Below are 20506 nucleotides of genomic sequence, written 5' to 3' on the forward strand. Positions count from 1 at the left end.
TGAATAGTGTGGAGTCTTGTTCGTGTTATGCAGTAAAATTTTTAGAAAGTACTTTGCATGATGCAAAATTTGGGCCTTATCCTGTTTTGCCATGCCGAAAAGGGATCATTCATTCAGCAAATAAGACCCCAATGAGGGCTCCATTGTATCATTAAAGTAAATATTTCTACAGCTATACTATATTCTCATACATAGTAAATATCCCTATAGGGAACACATGGTTTTATTTTCTCTAAACAGTGACAGTATTCTCTTTTTCCATACACCCTAGTTTTCTGGCAGAATGCTATTCCTACAAGCTTGCCTCCAGGCCTAATGGTCATTGAAAAGATTATTTCTCCAGAGGAAGAAAGGAGGATGTTGGAAAGTATTGACTGGATAGGAGATGAAGATACTCAAAACGGTGGGCAAAACCATAGAAATCCAGACCTTCCATACTTTTATGCTGTTTTTTCCTACAGTTTCAGTTTACAAGAAGTCTACATCTTGGTAAACGTATTGTTTGAAATCATTGTGTATTTGTTCTTAGTATTTTAGAAATTGGGTCTTATATTGCAAGTGATAAACTCCTGGGGGCAAGTGGTCTGAATTGATATGCTGGTATGGATTTACTTGAATAATATTCCTGCATCCGGAAGCAACTAAAGTCTGTTTTAGGTGTCTTATGCCAAGCACAAGACTGTTCTGTGTAGGTTACCCTTGTAATTTGATGTCCAACTGAGGAGCTGTGTCTTCTCTTAAGTCAAAAAGAAGTCAGTCAGACACACGTTCCGGACACTTTTTGTGCTTTCACTTGAGCTCTGGAGTTAAGTCTCTTCATAAATTAATTATTCTTGGAATTAACGTCAGGGTTTCTGTGTAAATTTTGTGCCTTGGAACAACACAAAGGGTTATATTGACCTTACCTAACATGTAACTTGGTAATTGGTGAAAGTGAAGGATCCTGCTGTATCCATAGGATATTAATCAAGTGCAAGTTCAGAAATCAGGGCAAGAATAAAGATGCATTAAACATGGCTCAAGAAAATTGGTACTCTCTACTTCTTGCATGTACAAAAACACCATCAGTTTGATTTCAGACAGTCGTGAATGTGATGCTTGATGCAAATACAAAAGGTAGTAAGGCAGAAGTGTGTGCCATGAAGAGCAAGGGTCACACACATTGTTTCTACTGTTAATTAAAGAATGTTTAGGTTTAATAGGTCAGATGGAATAGGGAAGCATAGCAAATTGCCCATACTGTTTTATGTAGTCTAATCTTACTTTAAACTTGTGTGTTTTTACAGCCCAGAAGACTTTAAAGCATAGAAGAGTAAAACATTTTGGATATGAGTTTTGCTATGGTAACAACAATGTTGATAAAGACAAACCTTTACCTGGAGGTGAGGACTTACCTATTAAATTATACTTACTTTTCACTGATGTTTGAACCATTATATAGAGCCTTTAAGCCTCACTGAGATATGGATGTGAGATTCTAATTAAAGGACAGGTGAGATTCTAATGAAAGGACAGCCTTCACTGTATCTTAAGCACACACTGAACAGTACTTTTGAATGGGATCCATTCCAAATTACTGTGAGTGCTTGAAGCTTGTTTTCCAGTCACTTGTAGCCAGGGGTTGCTGCCGTCTGAGGTCCAGTCAAATAAGGCTTTTGAGATAGTACTTGTCATTCTTTTTTAGCTGTTGTAACACATAATTGTTTCATGAAACAAATCGCATATTCATTTGTTTGGGGATTGTGATGTATATTACTGTGTATATTTATCTTGACCAGCTTGAAGCTTGCTGGATGCACACCAAAATAAAATTTCCTTTGGAGTGAAAGCAATTTTGAAAAGGTTTGAGTAACTCTTATTTGGAGTTGAGAGCTGTGAGTCAGAGCCAAGCGAGTGAGTCATCTTATAGTCTTAGATTTAAAAATAGTAGAATAGGGGAGTTAAATTCCTATAAAACTTGAAGGTGTTTAAGATGATGGATGTGTACTGGGGTGGATATAGCTTCTAACAGGAGGATTCTGGTTACATTGTGGTTTTAACACTGAAGCTATATAATCATAAAAGCATTGATAGTTGAGCTGTTTTCTAGTCTCACAGCTAGAATATTTTGTGTGAGAAAATCATAAGCACTTCATTGCGGGAGAACAATTAAAAACTAAAAATCAATAGATTTATGAAGGGCTGTTACTACCATGTTTGTGGGTGTAAACTCCCAGTAGAATTTTACAGTGAAGTCCTCAGGTAAAATAGCAAACCAAAGATTCAGTGAAGGACTGTAACTTTCATTCCTGTTTCAAAACCAGTTTATCTTCAGCAGATTTTTTTGGTGATATTTAATCTAATTCCATAACAGATTTTTAGGGGGTAAATTTTTTAGAGAGCTCTCTGCACAACTTCTGACTTTCTGCATAATTTTGCTTCTTGACTGCAACTTTTTTACTGCAGTTGGTGGAAACTTTGCCTCTGACTTGATATGATTTTTATTTATGTGCAGATAGTGCAGTTTGCATTTGTAAGGAGGGGACCTGATCTGCTTCTGATTGCAGAGGCTTTGGAGGAATAGCCTTTCTAATTGTGAGATGTTATAAACATATTGGACTTGCAGACCAGGCCCTCAGTTCTGATGTGTGTGTTACAGCAAATGCAGAGTGATCATTATTAAAGATGGCCTTATGTATCTATAAAGCTGTTTCTATGTATTTTGTCCAGTTACTATATTTATTGTAAAAAGAAAGGATGAAAATGTAAAGAGCTATCCTGTTTTGCTTTTATAACTAGGTCTTCCTGAAATTTGCGACCTATTCTTAGAGAAGTGCTTGAAGCAGGGATATATCAAACATAAACCTGATCAACTGACTGTAAATCAGTATGAACCTGGACAAGGTAAGTTTATTTGTCCTTCAGAAATTTTGAAGCTCTTTACCTCATATTGTGATTTAACCCTGGTAGGCAACTAAGCACCTAAACAGCCACTTGCTCACTCCCCCTTATTGAGATAGGGGAGAGAATCAGAAGGATAAAAGTGAGAAAACTCATGGGTTGAGAAAAAGACGGTTTAATAAGTTAAAAGAAAAGGAGAGGAAAAAAAGAAAAGGAAAACAAAACAAAGAAAAACAAGCGATGCAAAAAAAAAACACCCCCAAACAATTGCTCACTACCAGCCGACTGATGCCCACCCTGTCCCTGAGCAGTGGCATCCCTGGTAAAACTCCCCCCTAGTTTTATTGCTGAGCACAATGTCATATGGTATGGAATATCCCTTTGGTCAGCTAGTCAGCTGTCCCAGCTGTGTCCCCTCCCAACTTCTTGTGTACCCCTGGCTGACTTGCTGGCAGAGAAGCATGAGAACCAGAAAGGACGTTGCTATGTAAGCACTGTTCAGCAATAACTAAAACATACCTGTGTTTTCAACACTGTTTTCATCGCAAATCCAAAACATAACACCATACAAGCTACTGTGAAGAAAACTAACTTTATCCCAGCCAAACCAGTAAAACTTAACTGAAAATCAGAAGGGAATAGCTTCTAAATGTGACATGGTGTAGGGGCAGGATTTAAGCACCTGCTTAGTGTATTTCCTCTGTGATCAGGAATGCTTTGAATCGAAACTAAAGTCTTCATACTGGTTTCTGAACCTGGGAGCTTGTGTTTAGAAGTACATTTCTTGATACTACTGTTAGGGAAATGGATGGTGTTTCGGAGTCCAAGGCCGTAACATGGAAACTAAACATAAAAAGATACAGGAATAAACATCATATTTGGTTTTGTACTCAAGTGCATTTTTTCACTCCAAACTCTTCTTGCTCCTTGTACTGTGCATACAGTCTCCAGGAAACAGCTCTTGCTGTTAGTACATACGATATAAGGTTAATATGTGTGATATATGGACTCTTAAGTATGATGCAAGCAGTGTTCCCATATCTAAGGAATATGAAATTATTCTATTTCTGTAATTTTTCCCAAACAGGAGACCTCTGAAGAGAAATTTGCTTCTAATCACACCTCTAGGGAATAAATAATGTGCTGTGCTTTTTGCTAAGGTCATCATCAAGGCTAAGTGTCTGGCTTCCTTTGCGGAGTGGATATCTCATTTGTCCTTAGGAAGAAAAGACAACAGCTTTTCTTTCAGAATTAACATCTGACAGCTAATACAGTGTCTGCCAAACAGGGGTCCGAAAAGCTGATCTTATTTTTTTATGTATCTGACAATCTGTTAAATTGATAGTCATGTACTTCTGGCTGGGACATCAGAGGAGATTAGTTAGAATTGTAGATGTCTATCAAGAATAGAAGCAGGTTTTTTTAAAAAAAAAAAAAAAAAAAAAACAAACCCAAAAACAAAACAAAACCCAAAGCAAAATACCCTTTCTTAAGTGCAAATTGTTAAGATATGAATGAGCACAGAGTGCAGTCAGATGAATACTTTTAGTATCTGTGTTCCGAGCCAGATTGTCACTGGAGATTGAGATTTCAAAAAGTGACTGAAGACTTCGGGTACCTAAGCTGTAGGGGACACACTTAAGACACATTAAATTAATTCCTTTTTGAGGACACTTTTTTCGTACAGGGTCCTAACAATGTTTAAAGTTGCAGATTTATATAAGAAAGTCACCATCCACTTTTAATGCTTAGGTGACTGTCTCTTACTATGTGCTGCGTATATGGAGTATGAACAGCAGGTAAGTAGGTCAATGTGGCCTTGACTGAATTGTCTGCATGATGCTGAAGAGAGCAGTCAGCGTTCTCCTGTTGCACAGTGAATCACACTGATTTCAGTGTGCATCTGAAGGCAGAGTTTCAGTGCTTTATACTGAGGCAAAGTTATGAGCAAACACAGATATGTGTCCTTGGTTTTCAAGTCTCGCTGATTTTCTATCATTAAATATTGGCCTCATAAAACACTTGTATTGCTTTCACTGAAACTAATGGAATTCAGAATACTTACATCTGGAGGTAAAATCTGGCATATAAGAAGGATACTTTATAGGGCTGACTGACACTGTTAGGAAAAAAATGTTTTCAGCTCAGATATTTGATAGTGTCCAAAATGAATGTGGGTAGAGCTTTTAATAAGAAAATATAACTGTTTTGGTTTGGATCACATAGGAGTTACTCTATCTGTCTGGGCCTGCTACGGTGTCAAAGGAAGGCATAGTTTAATTTCTCCCGAGCTGTCTGCTGGCCTTGCTCCACTGATGGCTGCAGTTCCCCACCATGCGGTGAGATCTTGCTGTGGCATGCACACTGCTGTTTCAGCACTTGATGTTAAAATGTGTGGCACAAGCTGCAGGGAATGGCAGTTTCTTTCTGATTAGCAGATCTGAAAGAAAAAAAAAATATTGCTGTCCCTTTGGCAAGTCTCAACTATGTGTGGCTACTCATACAACTACCCAGGGGTTAGCCTAGCAATGGTGTGTGGAGTTCTACTGGGAACTGCAAAACAGAGGCAGGGTTTGACCCTGACAGTGCCTGTGTTCATGGTAGTAGGGCCTAATTCTGAAGCTGAGACCCTTAGCACAGTCATTTGCTTAGCAATGGAGGGAGTATTTAGGATGACTCCTTCTCTGTGAAGAAAGTGAGGGAGAAATACATGATCATGGATGAACTAAGGCCCATAATCGCCTAACGTAGCATAACTGTTAGTGCTAAGTGCTAAGCTGCCTAACAGGAGAACATAGTTATTTCAAGTGCTCTCTGCAGCAAGGAGAGCATTTGGAGTCTTCAGAGCGTGAGTGAGGCCTTTGGGTAATCTGAACTGTCTTCTAGATATTTCCACTGATTATACAGGACACTTGTGTTAACTGTGTGCATCTAATCTAGGCGTGTAAATCAGACAATTGTCCTGAATTCTTTTGGAAGGTAACTGCCTCCTTTATGATAAGTTTTGTTTATTCAAGCATACATCCCAGTTTTCTACATGGACATCCATGGATATAGAGCTTGCTAACAGAGATACCACTCTATTATTATTATACTGACTTTTTTTGTTTTTTCTTGTGCAGGGATTCCTCCTCATATTGATACACATTCTGCTTTTGAAGATGAAATAATCTCTCTCAGTTTAGGAGCTGAGGTAAACTTAATGTTTGTATGTGTTTTGATGATGCTTTACCGAGAACTTTCGTTTTTATATTGTTTAATACAAGTTAGTTTGATTTTCCATGGTGTCTGTTCACACCCTTCCGAGTTTAATATCAAGCATGTAAGGTAATAAGAAAGGTTTAAAGAACTGGCTGGATGGCCGGGCCCAAAGAGTGGTGGTGAATGGAGTTTACTCCAGTTGGCGGCCCGTCACAAGTGGTGTTCCCCAGGGCTCTGTGTTGGGGTCAGTCCTGTTTCATATCTTTATCAATGATCTGGATGAAGGGATCGAGTGCACTCTCAGTAAGTTTGCAGATTACACCAAGTTGTGTGGGAGTGTTGATCTGCTGGAGGGTAGGAAGGCTCTACAGAGGGACCTGGACAGGCTGGATGGATGGGCCGAGGTCAATTGTATGGAGTTCAATAAGGCTAAGTGCAAGGTCCTACATTTGGGCCACAACAACCCCATGCAACGCTACAGGCTTGGGGAAGAGTGGCTGGAAAGCTGCCCAGCAGAGAAGGACCTGGGGGTGTTGGTTGACAGCCGCCTGAATATGATCCAGCAGTGTGCGCAGGTGGCCAAGAAAGCCAACAGCGTCCTGGCTTGTACCAGAAATAGCGTGGCCAGCAGGACTAGGGAAGTGATCGTGCCCCTGTACTCGGCACTGGTGAGGCCGCACCTCAAATCCTGTGTTCGGTTTTGGGCCCCCCACTACAAGAGAGACATTGAGGTGCTGGAGCGTGTCCAAAGAAGGGCAACGAAGCTGGTGAAGGGTCTAGAGCACAAGTCTTATGAGGAGCGGCTGAGGGAACTGGGGTTGTTTAGCCTGGAGAAGCGGAGGCTGAGGGGAGACCTTCTTGCTCTCTACAGCTACCTGAAAGGAGGTTGTAGAGAGGTGGGTGTCAGTCTCTTCTCCCAGGTAACAAGTGATAGGATGAAATGGAAGAACAGTGGACTAGCACGAAATCATGTAACATATCAAGAGTAGGCTGAAAACAGTGCATGTCATCTAGTTTCAGTGCTCTAATTGGTGTCTTTACTTTTACTCTATTTGGATTCATCTGCTGCATCTGTGCCCATGCATGTTTCACAAATTTAGTGTTACTTTCTCTGCCTTAAGCTCTACTGCAGCAAGTCTTTGCTACTTGGCCTTCCCATCTTCCTATGCATTTCTTGAGTGTGTTCTACACATCTGCAAGGCCTGTTTCCATTGCTGTCTTGGGCTTTTTGTGACAGAGAAGTTGCATGTGTTGCTGTGTATTCCCATGGTACTGGATAATTAGAAGCTTAACAAAGCTAAGAACGGGTTATTGCAGTGGGTAATAAAGGTTTGACTTTTGAATCTTTCCATTGGAAAGCTATCAATGCTGTATGAGAATGATCTAATCTGCTACTTGTTTTTTCTGGCAGTGGTATGTAGATGACACAGATGTGTGTGCCTATAGAGTTGTACCTGTATTACTGAGAGTGTTCCCCTGTTACAAAACAACAACTTTGATTATTGCTCTTGGTTTGTCTTGCTCTCTAGGCAGAGAGAGGAACATGGCTGGATATTCTGAGTACTCACATTTTTTTAATCTTTAGTCTGGGTTTTAACATCGACTTCCTCTTTTCTTCTTGCAAGCTGTGTAGTGGATGTGGAGCTCCTGGGACTAGGGGTGAGTCTAAGGAAGGATAGCTTTTTCATTAACACGTGTGGCAGTGGTACATCTATGTTCTTGGTTGCTTGAAAAGGGGGTGTCGGTGTTGCCAGTCCTCTCAGCCTGACCCTGGAGGTATTTGTCCACCACTCACAAAAGCATCCACTCGAGTAGGCATGTCTGGGGTTAGTCGTGAGGGTGGTACACACAGTGGCAGTATAGTCCTTACTACTTTTGTTTTGGAATCTCCCAGTCTTGGGGCTACTTCCTCATGTGGCTTCTGCACTTAGCCTTTTCTCAGAGATAGTGTGTTCTCCTCTGTTCAACTGCAGTGTTTTCTTTAACAGTGCCAACACCTCCATGCTAGGTAGCACATGGGAATGTCCATTCCTTTCATGCAGTTCCTCTAGGAAAAGGGCTCTAATTGATCTTCTGTGCATCTTGTCCATCCTTAGTTTAATTTTTCTAATACATGGTGAGCATTCAGAGCAGCACAGCAATGCTAGATGACCCCAGCTTACAGCTGTTTCTATGTTGACCTTGTAAATAAAAAAAGTTAGTCTAGTTTATTTTATAAAACCCATATTGGTGCTGTAATTTCACATGTTCTGCCTCAGACTGCAGCCCCAGGCTTTCTTACCCTTTCCATTTCTATTTAAAAGGCTGACTCTGGCACAGACGCTGTTACTTCATTGATGAGGCACCATAGGCAGTGCATTTCTAGATGATTGTATTACAGCACACCTTTGTGATGGTCTCAGAGATGGCCAGAAGCAGAGTGATTTTAATCACCTGAGAAATACAAATCTTTCCGGGGTGGTCTGCCTGGAGCGTTATGATGCTGTTAAAAACTGGAATGTGTACATTTCAATCAGGGAAACAGCTAGACTTGGGCCATTTCTAGATATTTCAGGCATAGGCATTGGATACAGTCTGTTAGATAGCTCCCAAGTTTCAGTGCCTTTTCTTAATGTGCCATTAATGCACATTTGTGGTGCAGACAATCAAAGCACACATGTAGTAAAACAAGCCAGTGGTCCATGAAAAGCCACATTATTTAATGGCTTTTCTTTCTGGTGCTCTTATAACTTCTTATGATATCTTTAGTGTGTTTTTGTGCACTTAGCTCTTCATCTGATTTTAAAATGTAAATATCAGTTGCAGTGATATGCAAGTTAGCTATTTTAGGAGTGAAGCCCCCTACTCTATTCCTATTAAAGCTTGCCATGTACAAAATTTACACACTCGAATAGTAAATAATTGGAGTTGCATATACAGCAGTGAACTTTGGTATCTGTCTCTTCTTCTCTCTGTAGTGTGACTATTTTTTTTTTCACCTGAATAAACTAGGCTGCACCATAATGGAAAACATACATAAACAAAGTCATATGTCTTGTCCTTTCTCTTTTCTCATCAACAGTAAATGTGCACCTTTAAATACAATGTGCCATAAAGAAATAACCTTGCAGCCCAACGGGTTCTGTATCCTATTTTGGGAGCTGGCGAACCAGACACGTCGGCGGAAGAAAAAAACCAGAATGTCTCGTATAGTTTATTCTTACACTAAGTCATGGAAAGAGCTTTTCTTTTGATTGTTGGTACGCTTTCCTTCCAGGATCTGAGTTAGGCAAATTCTAGTAACTAGTAACTAAAATAAATGCTTTGGCTTATGAAAAAGAAGTCTGTGGCAGAGCAGGGGACTAAACACAAGTGCCTTCCTAGCCTAGTGCCTTAGCTATTGGCATAGGTTCTCAAACTTCTTGTATTGTCTTCACAGAACCACAGAATTGTTCAGGTTGGAAGGGACCTCTTGAGGTCATCTAGTCCAAGGCCCCTGCTCAAGCAGGGTCAGCTAAAGCAGGTTGTCCAAGACTGTGTCCAGTTGTGTTTCCAATGTCTCTGCAGATGGAGACTCCAGAACCTCTCTGAGCAACCTGTTCCAGTGTTTGACCTCTCTCGCAGTAAAAAAAACCTGTTTTCTTGTGTTCAGATAGAATCACATGGGTTTTAAATTGTGCCCGTTGTCTCTTGTCCTGTTGGTGGACACTAGTAGGATGAGTCTGGCTCCCTCTTCTTCATTCCCTCCCATCAAGTATTTATACACATTGATAAGAGCCATCTTATCTGAGCCTGAGCCATCTCTTCTCCAAGCTGATAAGTCCCAGCTCTCTCAGCATCTCCTCATATAAAGATACTCCTTAATCATCTTCATGGCCCTGTGCTGGACTTGCTCCAGTAAGTCCATATCTTTCTTATAGTGGGAAGCTCAGTCCCACTACTGGACACAGTACTCTAGATGCTTCCTCACCAGTGCTGAGTAGAGAGGAAACATCACCTCCCTTGACCTGCTGGCAGTGCTCTTCCTAATGTAACCCAGGAGACTGTTGGCCTTTTCTTCTGCAAGAGTACATTGGTGGCTCAGGTTCAACTTCTTGTCCACCAGGACCCCAAGGTCCTTTTTGGCAAAGATGCTTTCTAGATGATCACCCCCAGTGTGTAGTGATACATGGGGTTATTCCTGACCAGGTGCAGGACTTTGTACTTCCCTTTGTTGAACTTCATGAAGTTCCTGTTGGCACTATTTCTCCAGCCTGTCCAGGTCCCCGTGAATGACGGCACAACCATCTGGTGTATCAGCTGCTCTTCCTGGTTTTGTATTGTCTGTAAACTTGCTGAGGGTGCACTCTGCCCCATTGTCCAGGTCATTAATGAAGATGTTAAACAGTGTTAGCCCCAGTATCAACCCCTAGGGTACACCACTCCTGTGTATCTAACTGCGCTTTGTGCCACTGCCATCTTCAGTGATACCTTGCAGCCTAAATCACATTATTGAGAATCAGTGTTTCCTCAGTGGCTAATGAGTTTATCCAGTAACAAAGCACTTTGTACTATTTTGTTAGAGGTGGTATTGTAAGTCTAATTTTTTTCTGTACACTTGATATTTATGTTGAAAAAGCAATGGTTATTGGCATGTGGCATATATGTTGATTTTTAAATACGAACAAACACTCTTGAGAAGAAAATAAGGGCATGATTCTTTACAACACTGCATTTATCTTGCATCAGATAACCTATAGCAATCCCAGTTCTTAAGGTTGTATGAAATGAGGTGGAAATGTAGGTGTGAGAGTCTCTTTCCTGTCTCAGTCACATGGAACAGCTTTGTCAAGAGGCACAGAGAAACCAAGAGGCTCAGTTTTGTTCTAGTTGATGCAATTCGTTGAGTCTTGGGGAGTTTACAAGACAGATTAAACTTGATTTGAAGGAGGAAAAATCTCACTATTACTTTGTACTTCTGCCTAGCTTATAAAAACCACTAAATAGTTTGAGGGCAAAGCAGTGAGACATGGGATGTGTCTTGTCCCATAATACTCCAGGAGAAGTGAGGGTCTCAGGCTAATCACTTCTCTGTTTTTGACCTGTTTCTTTGGCATCTCCTGGAAAACTGCAGAATAAAGTGAGATTTCCAGAATATCCTGTGGGCTTGTAATGGCATTTTATAAATCACCACATTCACCCTTTCTTTATAGGAGCTGATACACTGAAAATATTAATGAATATACATTTCAATATTGTGTTATTGAATACAAGTTTCTTTAATTCAGAAGCTGTCATAGTAGGAGAAGAAAGGCAATGGGGTAAACTTAGTTCATAGTGATTTTTATCAGGCTTAATGGCAAACCATGTGTCCTGTGTCCATGAATTTGAACAAAGTACTGCAAAACAGGCAACAGTCCTTTCTGTTGAGAATTTTCTGTTTTCATTTGAGTTAGGTGTTATTTTCAATGCCTCCATTTGGTGTCTCTAAAGATACGTAATTTTACAGTATTCCATCTTAGGAGCCTGGCCAAGTTTGTAGCTGTCTCAAAAAATCCTAGTTAAAGCCTGTGTCAAATTTCCTTTTGTAGGTTTGCAGCAGGAGCTTGATCAATATTGAGATTTCTGTTTTTCCACTTTTCCTAATTTGTTATTTTACATGCTGTCATGTAAGCCTTGATTCATTAGAATATTAGAAATACAGAGGTAGCGTTTCTATAATGAGCTAAGTAGTGCTATGAGAGTATCCAACCCATAAAAGAGTTTTTCCTTCCTGGCTGCAGATGTTACCCCCAATAAATAGCTAGCGATACCCTGCAGTCCCTCCTCAGCAGCTCTGCCCCGTTCTGTCCAAGACTGCTGTGAGACACCCACTGCCCCATGCCAGAAGGTAAAGCATAGTCATAGTTTTCCTGAAGAGTGTGTTGTGTTGGCACTATACTATGATTTATGTTGTTCTGTCCCATTTTCCTAATATCTAGCCCTGATGTGGAAGCCCCAGGCTTGTCATTCTCTTCTCCTTAGCTTCTGCTTTTCCTCCTTAAGTGCCTTACCCTGCTTCCTATACCTGTGCCTTGGCCTGGCAGAAGGCTGGTATAAACACTGTGAACAGCTGTGGTCCTCTGGCTAGGCCCCTGATCTAACGTCTGAGAAAAGGAAGCTTCAGGGTTTTGAGTCAGATTTGTGGCTCAAGGTTAAACAGGGGGGCCGTGTGTGGATCATCCTTGCCCTCTGAACACATATTCATCATGTCTTAGCCTGCAGATATTAAGTGCTTTGATCTATAAAGAAAAGCTGTGACTCTCTTAAGCCTTGAAAGCAGAGCAATGTTACAAAGAAACTCCACCAGATGTTTTGAAATTTGTATGACCGATGGTCATCCTAGAACTGATAGAATGAGGTACGCTGCTATTACTCATCTCTCAGGCTGATAATTGACCATTTTTTCCCTGCACTTTTGCTTCTTATCTGTTGATCTATTTCTAAGCTGTCTTGGTTAACAAACAGAAATCTGTAGCTGCTATAGCAGCAGCTGTTTCTGTAATAACTGCTTGAGAGATTTTATCAGAAGCCTTTAGAGAGTCTAGTCTGCACCCAGCCTTTGAGAGTTAGCACCTGTTTCATGTCTTGTATGAGCTCTAACAAGGTAGGCAGGCTCTGGATATTGTTGTGTTAACTTTGTGGTTCCACTCTTATTTTGCTTATCTTGGTTAGTTGCTGGTTCAGTTTAATTTACTGTTTACACTTACATTGCTTTATTTTTCTTTTAGGGAAGGCAGAAAGCATCTTACCTATTTAAGGAATTACTCTGGTAGTGACAATACCAAAGTTTTTCCTCTGTTCATGCTAGCAGCATGATTGTAGTAGGTGAAATAGCAGTAATAGTGATCAATATTTAAAAAGAGATTAGATTGGCAGAAGCAGAATGTCTCTTGACTCAAATTGAAGACATTAATTTTAATCACTGCAATCTAATGCTGAGTTCAGAAGTTTGTTCAAGTGAGTCTGGTGGGATTCTTGAAGGTCGATAGTGTGCTTTTCAGATCTGTAAGACAGGTTGCTTTAGCTGTACCCTTCTTACAGTCATGGATTTTATCAGTTCTTGAATAATAGTGATTTGCAGTGGTTTCTGTATCATTTAGCTGGAAACCCAAAGGGACTGTATGTATAATCACAGGCCAAATTTAGTTGGTGTTTTCCATTTAAAGTGGTATTTCATTTTTGAAAACTACTGAAGAGCTTCTCCATGTGAAAGGTGTCCTGAGCACCACAAATTAAATGCATCAAGCTTCATAAATCTCTCTCCTGTTTACATTTACTCTCTATAAATATGTCCTGTGTGTTTCTGTCCATGTCATACTGCAGCGTACTGTCATTGAGCTTGGATCAGATACAAGACCCATCAAAATCAAGGGAGAACTTTCTGTTGAGGTAATTGAATGTAGGACTGTGCCCTCTGAGATAAGCAACCGAGCCTGCAGCCCTCCGTGGGAATAATTATAATAATCTTACTGTCTTTTTTTTGGAAAGGTGACTATTCAGTAAACATACTGTTCTGAGTTTTTATTTCTGTGCTGGATGTCTCTTCCCCGTTTGCATACAGGATTCTGTTCACAGATATCGATGTGTCCTGCTGATGTTTCCACCTGATCAGTTATTTTAACCTTTGTAAGGATCTTGAAAGCCCAGCTGTCTTGTAAATTGTTCAGAGGGAACCTGTCCTGCAATACCTAGTAATAACTAATGCAGACAAGTATTTGTTTCTCAGGTGCTGTAGGAATCTGCTAACCAATCTGATTTGTACTGAGAAGCTACGGGAAGAGCATTTGGACAGAATTGCCCCCAGAACAATGATACTCACATTATTTCTCTAGAAGCTGTGTGGCAGTAATTTGTTGAGAAACAAGACAACAGCATGGAGATCTTACCTTCTCCACTACCTCCTCAGCTACTTGGGAGGAACAAAATCAAAGCTAAGCTATGATAGAGCCTGTATTTTAAAGTTTTGTATGTAAAAATATTCTTTTTTTTCTCCCCTTTCATCTTGGTGAGACATTACAGTTTCCAGGTGCCTCTTTGCATGAGTTGTCCCTGTGGTGAACCTCCAAGGTCTGACGTTTACTACCCCCGGGCCAATACTGGGCAAATAGGTCTGCAAAGCTTTGTCTCCTGTCTCCCTTTTGTTGGATTCATACCAGCCTTCCTTCCTCTCCACAGAAGAAAAACTTGCCTTCTACCATGCCTTTCCATAAAGCTGTTCCCCACTATGCAAGGCCTAATAAGTCCTAAATTGGCTAGAATCCTACTTCAGTGCTGAGGAAGGAAGGGTAGCCTGTAGTTTGATTGCTGTGGTATATCTGATCTGCAGAATATGCTGTGACTTGCTGAGGGTATTTCTCCTGGGTCTGATGGAGTGGGAAGTTGCCTTATTCCATTCTTTGTAGCAGTTTTTTCTTGCGCATGGTCCATTATTTTGGCTGCTGAGGGGGAAGGCAGAGCTGCGGCTCCTTACGGTTGGTTGCTTGTTTTAGCATCCTGTGTTTTCTTTGAGTAGCTGGTGTTGAGAAGGGGACGTGGGAAGAATGTTGTTCTTGTTGTCTCTTGAACTCCTCTGGGCAGTTGCATCAGCAGTGCATCCGAGGTGAATGTGGAAAGAGAGACAAAAGAAATTGCAATTAGGAGGAATTTTAAAATGAAATCCACTCAATATCATGTGTAAAAAATACATAGAGATGCTATGAAGAATCTTATATAGTTCTAGTTAGTTTTCTCGCAATCACACCAAAATCCTACTGTGAGTGAAACACTTTCTAAAATGTTTGAAGTCTGCAGTAGGGCTTGGGATTTTCTGACTGTGGTCATAGCTGCTAAATAATGAAGGAAAACTTCTGCATAATTCCTTTACCAACTTGATTCTGTTTTAACAGAACCTGTTGTCTCCAGGCTATTTGCTGTTTCTGTAGTGTGCTTATTTTGTATGCTGAGGCAGCATCATTTCATTTCTAGTTCTCAGATGTCTGGCTGTTTCAGCTTTACTGTGACATACAAATACAGATACTGAATTTTTCAGTGGAAACAAATGTACTGTTTAAAAAGTGTCTTGCTATTGCTAGAGATTTCCAATTGTTTTTCATGTGGTAGGAAATATGCAGATAGAGTAAAAATATTGAAAAAATAATTAGATTATGATGCACAATATTGCTCTTTTTAAAATAAAACCTCCCCCCCCCCTTCTTGTTCCACTTCACTCCCCCCATGTACCCTTCACTATGATACATGAACTACTTTTCAGTGGTGGTGGGATGAATTAAGTGTTTAAATATGAAGGTGTTCATTTATTTATTCCTGTTAAAAATGTAATCATTGTAATAGAAGAAAACCAACAGAGCATTTAAATTTACGTTTCAGTTAATATTTTTACGGCTGAAATTATTTTTGAGTCAGGTTTTGGATTGTCATTCTTGAAATACAGTTCAATTTTTTTTTTTTATAGGAACCTCTCTATTGTTGTTTGAGTAGTTAGTAATTTTTTTTTTTAAAGAATTTTAAATTTCTGTGAGAGGTTTATCAGTGCAAGTTATTTCTATTCCCCATGTTATTTTTAGAAGATCAGTACTTGATACATGAAATGGAATCCTGGTGTCTGCCACAAATTAACAGCAAACAGGCTGAACCCTGGGGCATTAAAAAGTCGTTATCTTTAGCTGTTGCATTTCAGCCGTACTTCAGTTCTGGAATTCAATAAAGAGATCTAATTTCATTAGCCAGTGATGTCATCCCTATTGTCATAGGAGCCTACTTTAAGACTGTGGCAAGTTTCATGTAGAAATGACGAGTAGTCAGTCAATAACGATAATCACAAGTAGTCTATAAGCAAAGAAACAACCTTAACAAGTTAAGCTTCTGCGGTGGTGTATTGTCCCTCTTGGCTTTGAACTGGACTTTCATAATACCAGTAAGCGTAGCACATGGGGTTTGAAGTCTGTCTGCATTTATACTATCTTTACAAATGTGCTGGTTTTGGCTGGGATAGAGTTAATTTTCTTTATAGTAGCTAGTATGGGGCTATGTTTTGGATTTGTGCTGAAAACAGGGTTGATAATACAAACATATTTTAGTTGTTGCTAAGTAGTGCTTATCCTAAATCAAGGACTTTTCAGCTTCCTATGCTCTGACAGGTGCACAAGAAGCTGGGAGGGGACACAGTTGGGACAGCTGACCCCAACTGACCAAAGGGCTATTCCATACCATATGACGTCATGCTCAATATATAAAGCTGGGGAAGAGGAAGGAAGGGGGGACATTTGGAGTGATGGCATTTGTCTTCCCCAGTAACTGTTACATGTGACGGAGCCCTGCTTTCCTGGAGATTGCTGAACACTTGCCTGCCGATGGGAAAGAGTGAATGAATTCCTTGTTTTGCTTTGCTTGCGTGTGTGGTTTTTGCTTTCCCTATTAAACTGTCTTTATCTCAGCCCACGAGTTTTCTCACTTTTCCCCTTCCGATTCTCTTCCCCATCCCACTGGGGGGGAGTGAGCGAGTGGCTGTATGTTGCTTAGTTGCTGGCTGGGGTTAAACCACGGCAACAAATCTGAGCATTTTGCATACTGCAGTGTTCTGTTTCTGTTTTTCTTTCCAGCTATGTTGAATGTTTCAGGACGAGTTTCTCCACAGAGCTCTTATTTCAGTAGAGTTGACTCTGGAAATTTTCATTGAGGAACTGGCAATTTAGAGTGGTTAAAAGTGTGCTGGAGCTAGAGCTGTCAAACCTGTGATGCTGATACACTTGACGGAAAGATTCTGAATCAAGGAAGGGAGAGGTGTGTGCTCTTACAGAGAAGAAAGTAGGCAGGCAGCCTCTTGGTGCAGTGCAGGGGAAATGCAGGTGAAGCTCTGGTCTATTTGCTGGGGCAGCAGAATAATGGTTGGAAGGAACCAAGGTTGATGGTGCAGCTGAAAGCAGGGAAAACTGGACACTTCATAGTTCCTTGTAGGGTGTTCTTGTTCCTCCGCCTCCTCTGTTAGTGTACATCTCTGTGCAGTGCACATTCATGCAAACCATTGTAAATTCAGGGCCAGATGCTGAGGCCCTGCTAGAGGCCTTTTGTATAACTTTTGGCTGCATTATGTGAAGACACTCATTGGGTTAATGAAGCAGATGAAGGGAATGAGAGAAGAAAGAGATGATGTTGCTTGTGATGAAAACCAGCAGTCTTGGAATACTGCCTATCCAAACATCAAAATGTGTTTTTTCCTTTTTGATTGTTTTACCTGCTTTAAAATAATATGTATATTTTGGATGTGTGGTGGGGCAGATAAGTTTTCTTCAAATGATTTTAAATAAGTTTTTCTGTGTCATGCTGTTTTTTGAATTTGCCATGCTGAACTTTCTGGCCCTCGGAGACATCATTAACTAAGAAGATGGCTTTTGTTTTTTTCTTTTTTTTTTTTTTTTTTTTTAATTTGATTTACGTGCTTTTGACTGCTAAGGAATGACTTTTCTTTATGTCTTTAAGCCATTTCTGTAAATTCATGCCCAGATCTTTATTCCTCAGTAGATTTCCCTTTTACAGTGAAGATGTAGAGGGTTAAGAAACAGGCCATATGGTAGTTTCTATAGCAATAGATTTAAAAACTGTGTCTTGTCAGCTCTTGTGAGGTATGATGCAAGCATATTAGTTTGGGAAGGCACAGTTTGCATATCTTGTATTCTGGCAATTCTCTGTTATTGTAGTGGTCTCTGGGACAGTTGTTCGATGGAGTTGTGAGAAGGGCTAGTTGACCTTTTATTTTCAAACTCAGGCTGAGTGAACTCATAATTTCATCCTTTTGAAATACAGATATTCAGCACTGGACTATTTCCATACTACTTTCTCAGTACGTAGGGGGCAAGATTATAGTGATAATAGTGCAGAAAGAGGTTTTAATTAAGGCAGGACTGTTTTAAACAGAGTTGAGGCATCTACTGAATCCATACTTCAATGCCTTATTTAATAACTTGTTGTCAGTGGTATTCAGTCCAGGATTAAGACACTTGCATTTTAGTGTTTACAAGTAGGTGTGTACAGGAGGTGTGTACCTGAGCTCCTCTCTAATCAGTGGGGAATTGAGTCAGTCCAACCTAGGGGGGTGATTCAGCTCACACTAAACTAGACGTCTAGCGTCTAGTTTCACAGGTTTCAGTTCCCTAATAGGATTTTAAAAAATCTATGCCCGAACTTAGATGTCTTAATCTTGAACTGAATGACTATTCCCACCCTATGACTTATAGTTAGCTTAGATTCCTGTACTACAGCATTACAAGCAGAAAGCTGAGACCTGCAGAGGAGAGGAAGGTCTGATGAACATCCGTGATGTTTGTGCAGAGTGAGGGAAGACTGTTTTCCATTATACAGGGTGATGACCCTGCAGCCTGTTTTACCCATGCCTTGAAATACCCTGAACCTGTAAGAACTGTAAGGACTATTACACAACAGCAGCAGCACACTAGTACATGGTATGAGTATACGAACCTGAAGGTAAGTATTTCACGTCCTCTTTCCTAGAAATGACTCTCTCATTACTGTAGGTGTTCCTTATTCCAAGTTTGGCAGTATTACTCAGCCAAGGCCTGGTTTGTCGTGTATCAATTATTTATGTTACGTGGAGGCCCTATTCACAGTCCCGTACACTGCTTCTGTTGTAGAAAACTTGCAATTAAAGGTTATAAGGGTCGATGACAGGATGGTAACTGTACAGGTAGGGTGGCATGGGAAGAAAGTTATGGGTGAAGAGAGTCCTGCTACATCTATTTGCAACCTCAGTAACACGGAAATTGCTGATTATAGTGTGTTTCCACAGATATTTGTAAATGAACAGTGATTTTAAAAGGTGATATGCTCTTTTTGAACCCTGAAGTGTTTCCTTTTCTACTTGGGTATTAAAAACTTACAAGTTCTCAAGAGATTTTCAATGTGTGAAAGAATTACAGATACACCACAGCACTACATACACAGATGTGCACACCAGACTCCTGTAAATGTCATCATGCTTGCATATAAAGTTGTACTCATTACAGAACAGCTGCGTCTGTGTCGTAAGGACTTGTACAGTGGTTTCTCGGTAGACAGTTGGTACAGCATTAAACATGTAAATAAGGATTATTTGCTTTCAGAACATAGGGTAATACATTAAGTGCAAGTCTGAGGAGATGTATTTGAGGATGCAGAACTGCTTTCTTGTGACGTCTGGGCATTATATCTTGAACAGATTGAGCCCTCTAGAGACCGCTAGGATCAGGATGTGTGAGTACTCTTGTGCTCTTCCATTGAACTGTACTCCATTAGAGAGCAAGTGATGCAAAATCTTGGAAATTTCCTCTCTGAAGGAAAGGAAAATGAGTGGTTTCATACGTTTGGGGCACATTCTGCCCTTGTGTAGGCGGATGCAATTCCCCGTATGTCAGTGTAGTAGCACCCACAGATGACTGAAAAAATGGAAAATATTGCAGAGAAGACTAAGTCAATAAAAGAAATTAAATGAAGACTAACAGTATTAGCCTCTTGCTTTCTGTGTCCTAGAAGAGATTAAGCTAAGAGCTAGGGAGGCTATTTATTAAAGGATGAAAATAGGATGTTAGTGAAATTGAGTAAATTGGATGTTGTTGAGAACTTGCTTGAGTCTTTGTCTCTGGATTAACAAAAGAGCATCAAGGTTATATGCTGGGGTTAGATAGCATTTTCTGGAAAGGAGAAGTTTATACCTGTGGTGACAGAAAGGGGGAAGCAGTGGTAATGCGACTATTGCCTTTTACTGTAGGGATTGAAAGTCTTTTATGTAAGAATCTAATATTCAACATTGAGTTTTAACACAGGTAATGATCTGGGAAGGTGCAAAGGCCACAGGCAATATCCTGATACACAAAAGAAACTAGATACTTTTAGAGTTAGTAGGAACTGGCATATTTGATGGGTAGTCTTTAATGGATTAGGTTTGTTGTGGTGTTCTTTTAGTCTGGCTGTTCAATCAGCAAGATTAAACAGTAACCCTAGATTTACAAAGAGGCTTTTGAAACAAAGAAGAGTCAGCCTGAGAAGGCATATGGATGAAATATAAAAATTTGTAGCAGCAGGGACAGGCCTTGGAGTGGGAACAGCAGCAGTCAAAAGTTGGTGTGATGCTGCCAGAAGTACCATCAGCATCCCAACCTCTGCTGAGGCTGGGCACAGCAACCGCCCTGTTGGACACCACGAGAAGCCGGCATCCAGTTGGTGGGGTGACAGCATGGGGTGCTGCAGTGGAGACACACACCTGGGGTGCCTGTATGGGAGCTTGGGGGGCCTTTGTCACTGGTGTGTACATGGGGAGCACCCACCTCTCATAGGAGGGTGTGCGAGTAGGGGAGCCCCCATTGACAGGAGAGGGGTGAGTGCTGGTGGCCCATGTGGCCTCTGAGGAGGTGGTGTGCATGTAACTGTGCACGCTGTG

General features: G+C 40.6%; 1 protein-coding gene across 1 annotated transcript in view; it reads left to right on the forward strand.

The window, feature by feature from the left end:
* Positions 1-20506, forward strand: part of ALKBH8 (alkB homolog 8, tRNA methyltransferase) — a 51859-nt gene that overhangs the window by 7602 nt on the left and 23751 nt on the right. The window contains exons 4-7 of the mRNA XM_075490998.1: positions 272-403; positions 1287-1382; positions 2779-2883; positions 6003-6073. Coding sequence (XP_075347113.1) covers positions 272-403; positions 1287-1382; positions 2779-2883; positions 6003-6073 — 404 coding nt within the window. The remainder of the gene's footprint in view (positions 1-271; positions 404-1286; positions 1383-2778; positions 2884-6002; positions 6074-20506) is intronic.

Source organism: Mycteria americana, chromosome 1 (assembly GCF_035582795.1).
Source record: "Mycteria americana isolate JAX WOST 10 ecotype Jacksonville Zoo and Gardens chromosome 1, USCA_MyAme_1.0, whole genome shotgun sequence".
NCBI classification, from domain to species: Eukaryota; Metazoa; Chordata; class Aves; order Ciconiiformes; family Ciconiidae; genus Mycteria; species Mycteria americana.